The sequence below is a fragment of the Plectropomus leopardus genome, chromosome 21, assembly GCF_026936395.1.
Source record: "Plectropomus leopardus strain MGB_pleo_1.0 chromosome 21, ASM2693639v1, whole genome shotgun sequence".
Classification (NCBI taxonomy): domain Eukaryota; kingdom Metazoa; phylum Chordata; class Actinopteri; order Perciformes; family Serranidae; genus Plectropomus; species Plectropomus leopardus.
The window spans coordinates 13479569-13497681 of NC_142196.1; the positions used below are offsets into that span (position 1 = coordinate 13479569).

Here is an 18113-nt window from a genome sequence, read left to right on the forward strand (position 1 = left end):
TACAACGGAACGTCACTCAAAGTCAGAGTTCCTACTCGTGAACTCAGGGCAAAACCATGTACCCCAATTTCAGCAGTCTGACGTCACACAAGAATGGCAGCATCCACAGAGGCCACAGAGGCCACCGAGGCGCACGGGACACACATCGTAAATGTTAAAAAATCAACTAAAAGGCAACGTAAAGTATATGTTCATGTATTTGATTTAAAAAATACATCCACTGTCATATGGTAAAACCTGCTCTGCATGTTAATTGATGTTAAAATATTAGTATTTTGTATTATAATATTAGTATTTATTTATAATATCACTATTAAGTATTAATATATTATAAAAATATAAGGAGGCGGCCCCGCTGATGGTGCAATTGTCCATGTACTAGCCACACAAACACCGGTTCATCACTGTCTGTCATGTTCTGTCTTTATGTTTGGTTATGTGCAGCTGGAACACTTGGAAGTCGCGAGTCGTAAATTTTAACTGGAATATTCTGACCTCTAACATTGAGTGGAACGCAGCATTAGACTCTAGAGATAGAGACCATGCTAACAACCTGACTGCATGAATAAGAGTGACAAACATTAAGCTTCTTACTCAGTAACTTCGGGGGAGATGCCTTGCAGCTCTTCAAGGAGGCTGTCTATCCCAGAATGCCATGCAGTATTCCAGGCCACCTGCAGGGCTTGGCGGGCGGGAGCCAGGGTCAGGAGGTCAGAGGAAGGGGGCAGGACACAGCAATATGGGCTGACAGCGTGATGCATCGCTGCTTGAAATGGGATGTTAAACCTGGTAGAAAATTTGGAGAGGAGTAAACAGTCTTATATTGCTTATGAAGTGCTGTTGACCTTTAAAAGAAAGCATGACCCAAATTAGGTTGTTGAACTGTTGAACTTTACAGTTTTACAGCTCCGTTTACCTGCGTATTACTGTCAGCGGCAGGGAGAAAGGTGTGAGGGCCACATCTAGGTTGGATTTGTCTGACCTGATATGACACAAAAATACAGGGAGTGCAACAAAATGCTGAATAGATGCACCTTTTTTTAGAGGCATGGGAAGCTCAAAGAGAAGAAATAAACTCACCATATTTCAATGCTGGCAGTCTCATCAAACAGCAGTAAACTCATCAGGACAGCAATCTCACTTCCATTGCCTCTGTTCTCCTTCACTATCAAGGATGCTATAACGAAAACACAACATGGACAATTTAGAGAACAACCAAAACCCTAAATTTATCACTCAACCTCATGAATAGACCTATATGATAAACTTTGAATTGCCATTAGAGTGACACTCAAGGTTCCTATGTGTTTTACGAACTTTTTCATAATATTCCACCCCATTTCAATGACTTTATTTAAGTAGTTTTAATTTTTAGACTTTAGCTCATAAAGCGATTACAGGGTCCAATAATGAAACTTGCCTTGTCTCAAAGTCAACTGGTTTTCTGAAAGGGTTTTGGTTAAACGCCTTAAATTAGGTCTGTGGTTAACACAAGCTTTAGACTTTCACGTTTTGTTCTACGACATAAAATATGTCAGGAAATAGGCCCACCCTACTTTTGACCTTTGAAACTTTTATGTCTTAAAAAAGATGGCTGCTAACAAGTGGCTAAATGAGACTTTTCCAGGAATTTCATGATTGTGGGAAGCCTCAACACTTAAAAGACTCATTTCAAAAGTGTAGTTTGGAAACCCTCAATTAGACTTCCACAGCACATTAGGCTTTATAACACTGAAATTTGGCATCTTACGCAACAAGTGAGTGATTTAAACTGAGCTGTGCATACATAACATAAACAATAAACAATAAACACCTGGCACATATTTTATGCATAAAACCTCCCAATAACATTTATTTCTGTCTAAATCAGACATTGTGCAGTAACAACCTACAAATATTCAGGTTGTCACAATCAAGATGTTATAATTTTAATTAAATGTCTCCTAATGCGTAATGAGCGATAATTTAGCTCCAAATCACGCTGAGATAAGCTCCATGACGACAAGTTGCATCATACTAATATGCCACTTACCGCAGTGTGACAACATGGTTAAAAGCTATGCATCAATGGATGACTTGTCATCTTTTTTGGGGTTTTTTTTTTTGAGGATGTGCCCCTGAGCTACACAACGCGACGTGTAGCGCTGTTACTTAATGAGTTGTCTTGTGAACGTACCCCTGAGCAGTGTGAGGAGCAGGAGGTTGCGATGTGCCAGACTGTGCCTCAGAGATGGATCAGCATACACCAGCTTCCTCAGGATACATACACAAGGCTCCAGCAGGCAATCGAAGCTCTGGGGAGAACAGCAACATACGCATGCAGTGTTTAATTGCAGCGAAAACACAAACAAACACACATATTCTCTTTCTGTCTCCTCTTGCTTTGTGTCTCTCACATACAAATACACGGGGTCTCTTTACTGTCTCTTCAAATAAGCTGAGTCCAAATTCTGTGATTGCGCAGGTTGCAGGCGGTGGACGGTTGGGACAAATACAACCTGCAGGCATCCCTCTTATACACACTTGTTAGCTGAGACAAGTCTGTGGCCCTGTCCCTTCACCTCCATGTAGCCGGACATGTTGGACGATTACCCCTGTTAGCAGCTTCTGATTCAAGGCCTGGGAATGATCAGCAGACTGCAGTAACTAGAGGGCAAAAATCACTGCTGACCAGGGCCTGTCTGACACTATTAATACAGGCCATTTCATCTTTCTATCATGCACGCCTCGGTGGGCTTCCTCCACATCCGCTGGCGACTCATGTACTCACATGAGCACACATCAACGAGGACATGTGCGCAAACGAGAGTGCATGGAACTGCATTTATGAGATTGGGGGTTTGTTTTATTTGGCTTCAACAGCAATTCCTTCAGTACACATCCATTCATCAATTTACCAAAACAGGTTTGTTTTTTTACCTTGTTGCCGTTCACACTCCCCATAATGAAAGAAATGACTTTGTCTGTTATTCCAAGATTCTTCAGCACTGGGTGCATTGTTGTGTCTGCAGGGAAGTAAGAGAACAATTCAATGTGCTGACAATAAACATTTGCATAATCATAAACTATTTGCTTTTCCCGCTTGCCTAAAACATATGGCGGTGGGAGGGCACACACTCTGCCGCACTCATTGCAAATTGTAGTTTTCACAAGGAAAGACCTCTCACGTATCACACAAACTTTTATAGTTGTGTTTTTTTTATTTTTATCAAGTCCATAAAATTGCATCTAGCACCCTGTTCAGGCCTTTAAAACCTCTTTTAATGTGGTTGAAAATTCAGGCACCATACTTCACTTTGGAATATCAAACTCAAAATCATTCTCATATCAACTGTTAGGGGGATGTGAATTGTTAGTGACAACATTCTGCTTGCATACTTTGCAATAATACTATCCCCTTTACAGAGTTGCAAGTACTTGTAGGGTACAGAATGGGCCCAAAGTATGAGTAGTCAGTGTTTTCTCGTTAAAATATTCCTCTACATGAACACTTCGATCTGAAACGACCCAGCTATTACAGAAAAATGCACAGAGGTAGACTTAAGGGATGGTTTAGAGGTATTATCCTGTCAGAGACAAGATCCATCATGGAAATGTATAAAAGTAATATCATAGATGAGTTTATGAGAAATACTGTACATTAAAGTTAGTATTTTAAGGACAGCTCACCTTGTAGCACGACAGACAGCTGCTCTGCAGCTGATCTTCTCAGGGAGATGTCAACAGTGTCTGAGTTCAGGATACAAAACAGCTTCTCAACCGACTCCGCCTACCCACCATTAAATATATTGAGAGAGCACATAAATCTGCCTGTTCAGAATTGTATGCAAGTGTGTTGTTCTTTCAGTGTGTGTGAATGTATACCTTTAAGACAGACTTGCTGCTGGTGTCCAGTGTGATGTCCAAAGGGTGTCTGAGGCAGAAGAGATTTGGAAGCGAAGAGATCACTGGTTGATCCAGCTCTGGTCTGGCTGTGTTCGCATCATCATGGCTGGTTAAGTGGGGCAGGATTTGTTGCACTGCTGCTACTCTCACACTGTTAATAATGAGCAGAATTTATGCAAAACTTGGAGTTAAATAATTCAAAATCACACTGTTTTAAGTACAGATTAAAAACACCATAAAACAGCTCTATTCAAGGAAAAACACACCTCCTGTCTGCATTAAAATACTAATACAGGGTTTAAAATGTTACTTGCGTTTTTGGAGGGGGTTTTTTAGATGGCATCCAAATGGTGATTGATTGTTAAAAAAAATGGCTGGCAGGGCAGACAAATTTATTAGCGGTTGCCAAAATTTGCCAGAGCTTGTCTCCTGCCCAGTGTCTGCCTGGTGTTAATTTCTATCTCTATCAATATTCATAGGCTGGGACTGGATAGCTGTTTTACACAGGCCTCACAGAGCACTCAGACAAGTTGATGAGAACATCAGCTGACAGGGACAGACAGTGGTAATATGTCCATCACATTACGTGCTGCAAAGCAGAATATTTAGACCCTCGGGAGTTTGTCTGCTTCACAAAAAACCCTGAGACCCAACGTCAAACTAATCAAAGACTTTGACACACTCAAAGGCACAGAAGAAACATGCGATCACACAAACACTCATCGCTGATATGCAAACACATCTGGGCAGGCATGTAACACCCAAACAAACAGAGTGAAACAAATACAAACATTGACAAAGACAAAACTCACGTGGGTTGTTTGGTGAAAAGGAGTCGGAGCGCTGCTTTTAGCTTGGTTGTGATTGGAGACGCATCGTCTCTTGCCACGTCCGACACATCACTTATCAGCAGGACACAGTTTCCAAGTGAATCTTCAGTGCAGGCATAACCCTGCCACACACACGGAAACCCAAACACACACACAATTCTCAGACTGCCTCTGCAGACAATGGAGCAGACAATGGGGAATTCCAGCTAAGCAGCACAACAGTAAATAAAATATGCATTGCTTTGATTATGGGTGGTTTCATTCCGTCTCTTGTTGACATGGCGGGGCCCATCTCTGAATGGCCTCCTTGAATTAAATCACTGTTGACAGCCTAGTCAAAATCTCATGTATATTCATGAAGAATTTCCAGGCTTTCTGTTGCCTGAAACTGAACAATTAATAAAAGCTTGTTTTTTTCCCCAGAAAAGGAAACAGTATAACACAGAATATGTAAATGAGAGAATAACTACATTTTTTTTCTCACTGGCAGCTCAATATGCAGTCTTTGTGGTCCAAGTGCGCTAAAATTGAACTTTTGATCATAGTTGTTTTTGATTGTAGAGAACATAGAGTAACACCACTTCCCCTCCGCTCCATGAAAGTAATATAATAAGCTCCAAAGATGATGCCGCTTTACGAGCTTTGCGGTACAAATACAACACAGCCTCTGTAGAGAGCACAACACCTGTAGTATGGGCATGACCGGGTAAAGTGCCTCATTGAATCTGTCCCAGGTGGACGCTGTCATCATCAATCGTCCTTTGAGCAGGAATAGCAGGATATCCTTGGCAGCGACGTTCACCTATAGATCACAGGTAAACTGCTGAATTCACAAAGGCACCGCTGACAAAATGTTTACTAGCAAGTACTGTAAGTGACAGATTTTCAAACATCTGAATTACATTACACTGTTGAAGCCTGACAGGTTAGCATGACCTTTAAGTAATGTACAATAACTTCAAAAAAGATGAGAGAAATATGTGTACATTTCCTCTCTTCAGTACCTGTGATTGATCACATTGTTTGAAGTGATGCACAATCATGTCGGCACTTCATCACTATTGGCCGATGTTTACTTTAAAATGAAATATTGGAATCAGCCAATGTTCTGATTATGAAAAATATCATAATAAAATATGATAAACCGACTTTTTTTTTAATTGACTGTGAATATGTAGGAAAAAAATCAGATATGATTGATACAGCACAGGAGAAAAAAACAACATATCTGAAAGATTTACAAGTATGTAAGAAGAATCTAAATGACAAAAATTAAACAGGCAGATCAACAGATGATGAAAAATAAGTCACTAAATAGAAATACCTATAAAAATTAATGCAAACCAGGGTATAATCATACAGATAAAAGGGTATATTGAGTCAGGGCATTCAGGGAAGAAAGATGCATAATTTTCCAAAAATGTGGAAATTTCAGTATTGGTATTGGTATCAAATAAGTTGTTATATACCAACATATCAGATATTGGCAAAAAATCCAACATCATGCATTTCTAGTTTTTTATTTCAATCCTGACCTAAACAACACTTTAAAGAAGTAGCCAAAATGAATTTACTGCAAAGGTGTAAAAATCTGAATGAGGATCAGAAATACCCCAGGGGGAAATCAGGATATCTTAAAGTTGCTTTATCTACATAAGCTAAGAGAATCATAAGTAAATAGAAAACAGGAAGTATGTACAAATATAAAAATATGTGCATTACACTACAATATTACTATACAGTATAGATAGATAGATGAGACGAGTACAATAAGTCAAATTGGTTCTATAAAAATACAGGAAGCACACACATGCCTACCTTCTCTGCAGAATCCTGGAGTCCAAAAGCACTTATTTCATAGAGCACCCTGTGGTGGATAAGGAAGTTGACTCCACCGCAGGCTGCTCCTTCCTGTCGTGACACATTCTGGATGCCAAGGCAGTCCTAGGGGTGTATGTAATCACACCAAAGCACATCATAAATTATCGCTATCCTCTCACTTGCTTATAAGAGTTTCCAGTTCACATTAAATGTAGCCATGTACTCTAGACGACAGTTAGTAAAATGAAAAGGAAGTCTGATTTCAAATGTCAAGTGGGGTTTTTTATAGCATGCTGTCAAAGATCTGTCATTCATTCATCTTCATACTACTTATTTACATATGGCTCCCCCACCAAACAGACGCACATTATGGCTTTAGTAGCCATAATTTTAGCCATGAACCTACAAAGTCTGACTTAAACACTGAGTGTCTGGATTAGATGGCTCGCTCTGACCTTGACCAGGTTTAAAGTGCTTTCGTATGTTTCCGTCCTGACAGGCAGTAAGGGATGGGACAGCAGCTTGAGGAGAAGTTTCTGGCTCTCTGTTTGGAGGAGGGGGCTGGGCTGGTCGAACTTCCACCTAGTGATGGATGACCAAAAGAATTTAGCATAAAAAAATATTAATTTTGTCTCTAGTATAATAAGTTCTCATCATTAGTTTGTATTATATTAACTCTAAATGTTCACTTGTTTTAATGCTGTAGGTGAGATTTAAACACTTGTACCATTTTGAGTTTGCTTCTTAAAGATAAAGATCTATATTCCATTTATCATACTACTTTTGCAACAAGTACTGTTTAGATTTTTTTTCTTACTTCTGTCATTAAACAGAATATCCTCAAAGGGTCCTGGTGTCAAATTATAGTGTAAATCAAAATGTTTAGTAATCCCGTGTCTTAGCTGTAAATATCTAAAAAAAAAATCTTGGTTTGTCAATATGAATTTTTCCTGCAGTTCCTTAAAAGATTGGACCCTATTGTGCATAATTATATCAGATAAATACTTAATTCCTCTCATACTCCCAAGTGTCCCAGTTGAGCACAGCGAAAAATATTTAAATGCAGGAAAAAAGTGATAGACTTATAGATTTTTATAGATATAGATTTTTAACATACAGGTAAGAGCAGATGTGAACACATTCCTTGATGATGGGTAAGTGATGGTGAAATGGGAGGCCGTCTATGGCTTGGTCTGCCAGCTCCAGTAACTCCAACCAGTTCTTTTCCCCCTTTAAGGAATAATAAACAATGAATGACCACAAAAATGCAGATATGAGTGACGGGCTACACAGGTTTTGCTTTAACCTAAAGGGGCATCAGCTAGCTACAGTTTTGTCAAAGTGTTTTATAATTTAAGAACTGTAGGTTGTTTATTTGTAAAAGATGTCTGCCCTACTTCTGTAGCCTGCAACGCTACTTGTGCTCACTGTAAATATGTGACATGCAGCTCATACCTCAGCTTGTGCTTCCTTGAGGAAGTTGCAAGTAGATTCCATCCAGAGGGCGGCGCGGGTCACCCTCCTGTAGAGGTCATGGCTGTCTGAGTTCACCTGCTCCAAGTAGGCCACTGCTGTCTCTTGCATGCTGGGTAATAAACTTCCCAATGATGTGTCCAAGCACAGGTGAAAAATAGCTGTTGCCGTGTTTTCTGGGAGATTGTCACTAGCCTATGCGAGGTAACGAAGAGGAGCTAAGTTAAATAATGACAGAAAAATATGAAGAAAGTATTGTGATTTATCACAAGAACACACACACACACACACACACACACACCTTCTCAGGAGGGAGGATGGTCCGTAGGAGTTTAATGGTAAATATAGCAGTGCCAGTGTAGGCCATTCTGTGATGAACCTGACAGTTGTGGGGAACGTCTGCTGAAAAGCTCTGATGGTAGCTCAGGATGTCCCCCAACAGTTCCATGCAGCCTTGCAGCTTTCCCTTCTAAAAACACACACGCAGACAGAAATGTAGACAAAAGCGCACATGCCGCACAAACACAGCAACACACGTGCATGCACTCACATCACGTGCATGTTCGCAGACACAGACACACACCGACGCGCTGTGTGGCTTGGCTGGGGGCCAGGAGAAAAATTGCTCGTTCCAGGGGTTAGGAATTGAATGTAATCAGATTTCAGGGTTATTTTGGGACGAGATACAGATCCACCCTATCTCAGTATGAATAAATTGGAACAATCTATTCTCAGCCACTTTGTTCTAGGGGAGGAGAAATTGAACAATAGAAGAATTGAACCAGCAGGGGGCAGTAGATGCCCTGTGCATTGCTGCGACTGGCATGAACAGTTCAGCCCATTCCCATAGGAAAAACCTAGAGGTCTGGCACACAAAAGCTGCTCTCCACATAAAGATGACAAAACAGTTCTCAGGCTGCACGGCTCAGGGCATGTATTAAACAGCAGAGGGCCAGAGGGGCCTGGGCTTGACAAGTGTATAAGTCCTCCTGCATAAGAACATACTCTTTAAACAGTCAGGGAGGATAACAAATGACTCGGCGTGGTAAGAAATAAAACTCACCAGTTTATCGCAATCCATTGTGTGGACTTAATACACATGGTAAATGGAGACATTTACAGACCCAACAATTCTGTTCTTGGATAAACCCAGGGGTACACACAAGACATGTGCATGTATGTGTGAGAAGCTCTTTGTAACCAGTGGTAAGCCTTTGTAACTGTATATAATTCATTCAGCTCAATCACATGCCTACAGTTCTCCTTGACAGCCGAGCACCGTATGCCTGTGTGTCTGTGGCAAATTGTCTGGTGGCCAACCCAGTTCCCCCTTTCAGTGAAGTGTATCCATTCATCTACATAAGAGGCTGTCATGAGTTGTGTTTTGACTTGCCAGCTCCATCCCCACCAGGCTGCGATCGTCCCAGACCAGCTCACAAACACTGTCCCCGAGCAGGAGGACGGCGTCACACAGCAGCTCCAGAACACGATGGAACACATGCGAACCCTCTGAGAAAGAAGAGAGGAGGAGAGAAACTGAGCAAGAGCGAGGGAGATTTTTTTTTTTCGACGGGATCAAATAATGAGAGGATACAGTCAATGTAGGGAAACAGGTGAGGGGATATTTGCAATACTTGATCTTTACTCCGGAAAAAAAATGAAAGTGGCAACTGATTTAGATAATTTATTAAAATCTCCCCTGCTTTACATAAAAGAGCATAATGATGCCTACCTGTTTTAAGCAGAGGTATGGCATGTTCCATGGTGGCAACTATAAACTGAGCCAAAGTGAGCTGCTGTAACTGCAGCTCAAGGACATCTTCCACCCCCAAGTCGGGAAGCTCCAAGTGGGCCACGTCTGCAGGTGACTGGGCCGTCTGCCTGGGGGCCTGGACTGCTGCTCCACCTCTCTGCGAGCTGCCACTGGATGAATCACAGACAAGGAGAGGAAGACAACTGTAAATTCATGATCTGTACTCGGACCACTCATACACAAGAAGTGACGTATGAGCTGTATAGGGATGGATCATAAAAACTGCCATCACGGGAATCAGAAGTGATTTTTAAACACTGTAGATCAGCCACTAGAGGGCTCCTGGAGTTTTTCATATTTAAACGGAATATTAAAGTCCTCCACAGTCTTTTACACATCGTTTTATCTTGGTGTGCGGGTTGCTGGTGTCACCAGCAATTTTGTCATTATCAAAGCCACAAAAAATCCTACTGTGCACAAATTCCTAAAAAGTATAAGACTCTTGTTAAGTGTAAGGTCTGATGAACAGAATTGACAACGATACTGCATCATATCAAAAAGATATTTCTACAAGCAAAGCAGCCAGTCTAACATAATACCACAAAAGCCAAACTGAGGGAATCTCAGCGCTCCCTGCCAACATAACTAGAGACATGCAAAGAAACAATACCTCAGACAGTAAGAACAGCAAGAACTGATGTACCAAAAATGATGCAGTGTCTTCTACAATCTACTACTACTTTTGTTAAAAATGCACAATATACATACCTGCTGGAAGCTGCATCTCCATCTTGGCCATCTCCCCTGGCTCTCTGGCCTGTGCGCCCCACCACAGAGGGACGAGGAGAGCACTCTGCTCCTGGAGATGAGGCCTGGGAGCGCTGGGTGCCTCGCACCTCCTGGGAGTGGGAAAAGGACGAGTTCTGGGAAACTGGATCTGGACAAAAAAAACAAAAAAAAGAGGACATCTTTGCATATTAGATACACATAAAACCTGCTTGATAAAGCAAAAAGAATATAGAGTGTCCCAGTGATGACTTTTATCTGTAGGCCAACCCAGAAGCTAATGTCGCTCTGGTTACCTCATCAAAAAGCCTGTGGGATTTTTCCATTGGATTTTGGATCATTGCAGTAAATAAGCTCTGTGGTAAACAAACATTTATGATATTTACACATTTTTCTTCAGATAGATAATCTTGACAAATGAACACCACTTGAGGACTCTGGAAGCCTAAATGCAATCGCTAAAAGTAAAAACCTAATATTAGGTTAAAACTAACTACAACACTAACTACTACACTTGTAGTCTCAGTTGGCCACTTTTTAGGTCTTTTCTAAGATACATAAAAACTTTAAAGTTTACAAATGGGGTAGTTACTGCCAAAATTTGTTGTAGAACAAAATGTGAAAGTCTCTTCAGCTTGTGTTAACTACAGATCTTATTTAATGCTTCTAACCAAAAATCCATTCAAAGAACCCAATAAGTTTGAGAGGAGGGAACAGGAGGTGCTAAAATGCTAATTCATTTGCAGGTTTAAGGACTCATTACTGGGGTTTTCCATTATGATAGTGGTGTTTACAAATTCACTATTGCAAGAAGTTAATCACTGGGATTAGTTAGCAGTAGCTGTTAGATCTACTTTAATTACAATGATTTGAAATGAAAGAGTGTAAAGTAGTGTTGGTCTTATTTGGTATGCTTTAGGAATTGGTTGCGTCATGTCTATGATTTCAATCTGAGTGCGTCGTTGCATCCAAATAATAATTTCATTTGTTTAAAAGTGTACTTCACAATGAGGGAACACATGTACACTAACAGAATAAGCATTGGAAAAATACTAATCACCATCTGCAACTCAGAAGGCGTGCTACCTTGCTTTGTAGAGTAGAAGCTTGGATCTTGATGAAAGCGTAGTCTCCTCCTTAGCCCCACACAAAGCTGCCGCAGACAGGAAAGAGCCTGCAAGTGGAGGTAGCTTGCCTCACATTTGCCTGAACCCAGCCTCAAGAGGGACAAGAGGTTCTGAAAACAGAAGGGATATCAAAGAATTAGTATAACAATGAAGCTGACATATAGAAAGGTTCACTGAAGGCATACATAATGACCAATAACAATTACGATAATATTGTGATCGTGTAAATATATTGGTTTATGCTTCTCTTTACAAACAGAAAAGAAACAGAGCCCGAGCTGAGACAAACAAAGCACCGACCGACCAAGACCATGTCAAAACAGAGCCTAAAATAGGACAGTGATAGAAAAGTTGTAATAAAGTTCACCAAATAAAAGGGCAAGTGGAATTGAATTATTGAAGCAACAATTTGTTCCAAGTTCACATTCCCTGCCCTCTGCTGCTAATGATGTCATGTCTCTAAATCCAAGTCTTTTTAATTTAGCTTAATAGCTCTAGTAACTCAAAGGAGGGCCAAGTAAAGCCACAAGAAGACAAGCGCTCTCCCATAATAATTTCTTTTTGATGATGAGACTGCTGGGTGACAGTATGCTAATACTGCCTTGAGACCAATGTTACATAATGCACCACTTTATTAACAAAATAGTAATGCTCACAGTGGCTCATTGGGGCAAAATGATGTCTCCTCCAACACTTCGTCTATGCCAATGAAATGAGGAGCTCAGACAACAGATGCACTTTGTTGCTGACACGATACGAATAGATGAATAAAAATGTGGGGATTTTTTACAAAGACGGAAGGAGAGCATATCTGTTGAATGTAAAAAAAAAAGATGGAGTTCACTGTTGATTTGCATCAGTCAGCCCCAAAATGAATTCATAGGACAGTTTAGATTCCTCCAAAGCAAACAAGGCCAGGATGAGGCCAGTCTGAGAACCTGCAGACCTCTTTTACAGAATCTCTGCAATCCAAAGAGACCTTCAGAGGAAAGAAGCAAAACATCCCATCAAGGACTTTCAAACCCTTCAAGAGGTACATCATGACCAAACAATATCCTCACAGCAATCTAGTGCCTGCTCAAGCAAAGTGCGCCTCCAGAGGCCTCCACAACCTCCTCCAAGATCAGGGACACAGAATTATAAATTGGTGTTTTGTTCAAGGACACCATTTGACAGGTTATTATTTTGACAGTGGCTTGAGTGACCATCCCATAAATTCCATTATGGTGGTAAATTCCATTCTGTTGGCCGCAGAGGCCACTCAAAACAACACCCATAAACTAATTAATGTGAATAAACAATACCAAACATTATGAGGAGCAAGATGAGAACCAGCAGAAAATAAACAAGCATTGAAATTCTTCAGTAGCATCTTTAATTTTGTCTCCTTGGACACCCAAGTTAAATCAAGCATTAAGAAAATTTAGAGTCAGAAACAAGCCAGCCTTTTTTAAAACGAGACAGTGCTAATCAAATACAGGATTTTGCCTTGCACACAAGCATTGAGACTGACTAAGTTCATACATCCTGTTGAGTTAAAATGATGGCACTGAAAGCCACAGTTAATGTCCTGCTTCAAGGCGCTGAAACTACTAAAAACTCAACTTAATGACATATTTGTTTTTAACGACATACTTAACTTGAGCTCAGTGTACCCTTGAAGAAGTATTTCATAGCTGGAGAGATGATTATTTCATTTGACTAGGCTGTATATGCAGTAGACAGATGCACAAACTTTTGAAATTGGTACTATATAACCAGGAAAAAAATGATAAAAGGGTGTTGGCATTTGCTTTTGTCAAAGAGGTAGAAAACCTGCAACTACCAGAATGCACTGCGCCATACCTGATGATAAACACTCCCACATTATATAATGCCAGCATGGCCGTTTTGACACAGGAAACAATATGGTGGCCAGCTTATAACAAGCAATTTCGATTTAGAGTTACACAGCAAGCTAAAATATGTTTCTGAGATATTTGAGGTGAGAAATACACAGTATCACAGTAACAGCAGAAAGACAATCTTGGTTCATATTTGATCAGCGCTGCCTAGTTCTACTGTTGTCTCGGTATTTTCAGCCTCCATTTTCACAATTCAGAAAACAATATGGTGCCCCCTTCCTGTTCACAAATTGTCACGGTGCAGCCAAACAGTGCAATAAAATGTTTAAAAAGAAATTTTAGGTGAATACAGTGACAGAATATTGGTTCATACTTGATCAGTACTTCCTAGTTTTACAGTTTGTTTTGAGTTCGATCTGTGTTTAATAGAGAAAGAGGGGCAGGTCTCTCTTTCTCTCTCGATCTGTTTTCTCCTCTCTTTCTGTTTGTGGTGGCAAGTGTACAAAAATGCAAAAGAGTAATGTCTTGTTCAAGCAACACCCCCAGAGACAGCAAAAAATTAAGCCCATATTCAAGCTGGGAGCTGAGCAGTGAGATCTTGGAGCTGGTAAGCTAGATGTATGTTTACCACAGTTCATTTACACATATTGCCTATGTTGTTATGTTACAAAGCTGGATGAATATCAGCAAGGTATCCCTTTAAAGTTGACGTTAAAACATTTAGAGGAAACCCATTGTGCCTGAAGATGAAAAGAAATGTCAGTCATTCTAACAATACCTGTTATAGCGTGGGATCAAACCTGTGACTGCAAATAATGGGAGCTGCAAACATTGCGCCTTCTGTATGATATAATCTTAGGTTTGATCTTTTCTTTCTTTCATATTTCTAAAATATACCAGCATAGGCAAGCATAAACAAATGCTCTTTTACAATACTATACATATATTCCATCCATATATGAACATATATGATACCTTTATAATGCTGGGCCTTTGCAGGAAGATCTCAGCTGGAAAGTCTTGCATTATGACATCACACAGAAGTTCACATGCGGTCCGCACCAAGTTGGGGTTAATGCTCCTTAGAGAACTGTTATAGAAGTTAAGCGGAGATATGTTATTTTACTGTTAGATACTCAGTAATGTAACATTACTGTGCATTGCTGTGAAGTTTAAAAAACAGCTAAATGAAAAAAAAATCTATCCTGTTTCCTTGTGGGACTCATAAACTGTCAATTACCAAAAATTGGCAGAGAATATCTCATTTTTCAGTCATTATTTTGTTAATTTAACACTGCATTTCAACTGGGCATAAATTATTTGTTTGATCATTTATTGTCTCTCACCTCTCATTGGATGAAAGTATGTGCCTGTCCGTGTTTGTCAAAATAAGCCATGGAAACACAGAAAACTTGAGACACCTCACAGACTCGTGTACTGCACAAGACAGAGGGATAAAACATGTCAGAGGAGTCATTTATAGAAAAAAGGTAGTGTGCGCTTTAGACAAAAGTATGAGCAAAAATCAAGATAATACCCAACACTAAGAAATCTAAGGATTTAAAATACTGGTACCTGCTATCTTCTGAGGTGGTACATCTGTATGGCTTGGCATGCTCTTGTGGAAAAAGCCCATTTTAGGAGCATGCTCCTCAGGTGGAACAACTGTCAGTGCTACAGCAGAGACACCAGATCTGTTAAAATATTCCTTCACATACTGCAACTACTTGATAACCCACACCATCCTCTCCCACCACTCTCTGACATAACATTATAAACATTTGCAGAAGACAGAATCAAAACAAACAATCATTTGGCTTCAACTTGCACCACCTGTTGGAGCTGTAGCATGCTGTCCATGGGCGTAGACCATTATATGACTGGGGAGTAGCTCAGGTAGCTGGAACAGCTGGTCCAGGGTTCCATCGATGACAGCTCGCAGTCTGGGTTCCACATTAGGAGACAGTTGAGTGAGGAAGTCCACCGCCCCAACGTCTCTCAGCATCTGGGCTGCACTCGGATGCTTGGAAGACGAAATAACAAAATAAAAAGGCATGAAGTGAAAAATCTGTTGTTCAGTTTAATGTTAGGTGCAGCACACTGAGTGTTGCTTTCAAAAGGTCGCTGCATTTATACCCCTGCTCATATTTAAAGGTCCAGTGTGTGAGTTTAAGGGGGGTTAGTGGTATCTAGCAGTGAAGACTGCAGATTGCAACTAGCCGAAATTTCTCCTAGTTAGGACTGGTTAGTGTTCATTGTTCAGGAGGTTTTTACAGGGAGCTAAATTAATCTGCAGAGTTCTCTTACTCCACAGGACAAACAGACCTGATTAAAACTGATTAAAACACTGAATAAAGCAGTTTCACATTATAAATCAGTATTTCTCCTAGTTTTTTCGGCATGTCACAGACAGGTTGCTAGCCCAGCACCTGCTGATGTGTGCTTACCTTTTTTTCCCTGATAACTTAAGATGTTCAAGAGATTTTTTTTATTGGGAACAAAATTACGCGCAGTGGTCTACAAACAAACAGAATCTTTGATTTAAACCAGTTAAACAGAAAAAAGGAGTTTCACGTTAAAAAAAATCAGTGTTTTCCTGAAAGAGCTGTTAACTATGGTGTCTGACACAAAGACCCTCAGATTGATTTTAAATGGCAATAATTGAAATAATTAACAGCAGCAGCAGCAATTCCTTATACATACAATATATATGAGATCTGTAACCACAAAATGTTTTTTTGCATGAAAAATGACTAAGACGAAAGAAATAGTTGCCAATTAATTTTCTAATTAACTGACTCATTGTTTCAGCTGCACAGCTGTTGTTAATTTTTGGTTTGCGTTAAAAAATATTAATTTATGAAGTAGTTATCTAATAATAGTAGTGGAGTAATAAGTACAGCATTTCCCTATGAAGTGTGGTGAGGTAGAAATGGAAAGTGGAATGAGATTACGATAATCAAGTAATGTAAAATGAACCTCAGATTTGTACTTAAGTACTACATTTGAGTAAATGTACTTAATCACAGTTCAGCTCTGGTCAGCAGAGGGACACACAGTCACTGAAATTACAGTAATTGGAATCAATAGACCAAATATAGTAGTATCCATTTACCCCTGAAATGTAATATTCCAGTCATTATAATACCCCTTAAACCCCATCTAAATGTCATTAAATGTTAATGTAAATATAAATGCATTTTTTTTAAATGTTTCTCAAATATAAAACATATTTTTTTCCCTTATGTTGGACAACAATTAGTGAAATGTGAAAGCAAGATGTTTTTCTCCTATCTTGGTACGAGTGCTCTGGACCACAAACTTTTTTTTCTTACAAGCTAAATTAGAAAACATTGGTGAATCCCAAAAATCAAAGGGTACTAATAAAATAAGAACAAATCCTGGTTATAAGCAAAAATATGAGAAAATATGTACATCTAGTTTCTTGCATGATACCCAAAACTGGTTAATCAAGCAAGTAATACTTTGTATTTCTTTTCATTCCCTTCATGATGGCAGGACATTCATACACATTCATACCCAGGGTATTTTCATATCATCTAAACCGTCCCCCATTGAAAAAGGTTTGGACACCCCTGTTCTAAATGACACTTATTACATTATATGATGATAATACATGATATTATATCATATTAAAACCAATTTATCCCCTAAATCATGCATCTTGGACCACTAAGTACACTATGTATGCATGAGGTGCCATGAAGCTTAATCAAATCCAAAATCCAAAGCCACAATAACATTTAAAGTGCATCATTGTATTTTGGCAGTTTGCAGACTGCTGCTCTCTAGCCACTGTGCACCAGAGGACTCAGCTGGTAATGTATCGATCATCTAACCAGAAATGTACTTACCTTTGATAAAGTTAGGAGCAACTCAAGAACTTCCTCCTGCATCGGCACCTCGGGGAAATTGAACCATTCAAGGAGATACACAAACAGCATCTTTTCTTGGACGATATCAGAGACGGAAATCAGGGAATGGTCCAGCTTACACATGATGTTCTTTAATGCTCGGACTCTTATCTCCGCCAAAGAGTGGCCTAAGGTGTGCAGAAAAACAGTATTAAGGCGAGAAGAGACATTATAGCACAGTTAGCGACGTTGTGTTTAAGCTAGTAAATAGCTAGCTAACTTTGTGTGCAGGTTCAAAGTTTCAATAACTTGGGTTACCAAGCTAACATTTTAGCGTTAACATTAATTACAACTCTGCATACAGTTAAAGTAACCTACAGTTAGAAAAACACCTAGACACAGTTTCTACTGTATATTAGCTAACGTTAGCAAACAAGCGGCTAATATTAAGTGGGTTTTAACACCACTTTAGATTAAGTCAGCCTCCGAAGCTAACGTTAACATTTGCTTAGCTCGTTAGTTAGCCTACCTATTTTCTTTATAAGTTGAGATAACTCCATGTTCAATGTATTGCGTCCCCCTCTGTCAAAACAGATTAAAAAGGCTTCATCAAGGCGACCGAGGCTTGTTAGTTTTAGTTTACTGTGTGGTTGTCTACCAGTGTCATGTCAACAACGACTGTTTTCAACAAACGCGCCAGCGTCAGTCCACTTCCTGTA

At 39.8% G+C, this 18113-nt stretch overlaps 1 protein-coding gene across 2 annotated transcripts in view; it reads right to left on the minus strand.

Moving 5' to 3' along the window:
• The window catches only part of rttn (rotatin), a 41767-nt gene extending 23654 nt beyond the window's left edge, over positions 1–18113 (minus strand). For both annotated transcript variants that reach the window (XR_015775434.1, XM_042510440.2), the window contains exons 1-24: positions 17924–18113; positions 17395–17582; positions 15353–15542; positions 15095–15193; positions 14866–14956; positions 14495–14609; positions 11635–11785; positions 10531–10699; positions 9742–9932; positions 9403–9518; positions 8311–8478; positions 7992–8204; positions 7654–7766; positions 6992–7118; positions 6534–6659; positions 5401–5517; positions 4698–4837; positions 3865–4036; positions 3670–3769; positions 2920–3005; positions 2177–2294; positions 1081–1177; positions 917–982; positions 595–786 (exon numbers count right to left, since the gene is read on the minus strand). Coding sequence is in view for 1 of the 2 variants with exons in the window: in XM_042510440.2 (XP_042366374.2) it covers positions 595–786; positions 917–982; positions 1081–1177; positions 2177–2294; positions 2920–3005; positions 3670–3769; positions 3865–4036; positions 4698–4837; positions 5401–5517; positions 6534–6659; positions 6992–7118; positions 7654–7766; positions 7992–8204; positions 8311–8478; positions 9403–9518; positions 9742–9932; positions 10531–10699; positions 11635–11785; positions 14495–14609; positions 14866–14956; positions 15095–15193; positions 15353–15542; positions 17395–17582; positions 17924–17954 (3176 nt within the window). In the remaining variant the exon portion in view is untranslated. The remainder of the gene's footprint in view (positions 1–594; positions 787–916; positions 983–1080; positions 1178–2176; positions 2295–2919; positions 3006–3669; positions 3770–3864; positions 4037–4697; positions 4838–5400; positions 5518–6533; positions 6660–6991; positions 7119–7653; positions 7767–7991; positions 8205–8310; positions 8479–9402; positions 9519–9741; positions 9933–10530; positions 10700–11634; positions 11786–14494; positions 14610–14865; positions 14957–15094; positions 15194–15352; positions 15543–17394; positions 17583–17923) is intronic.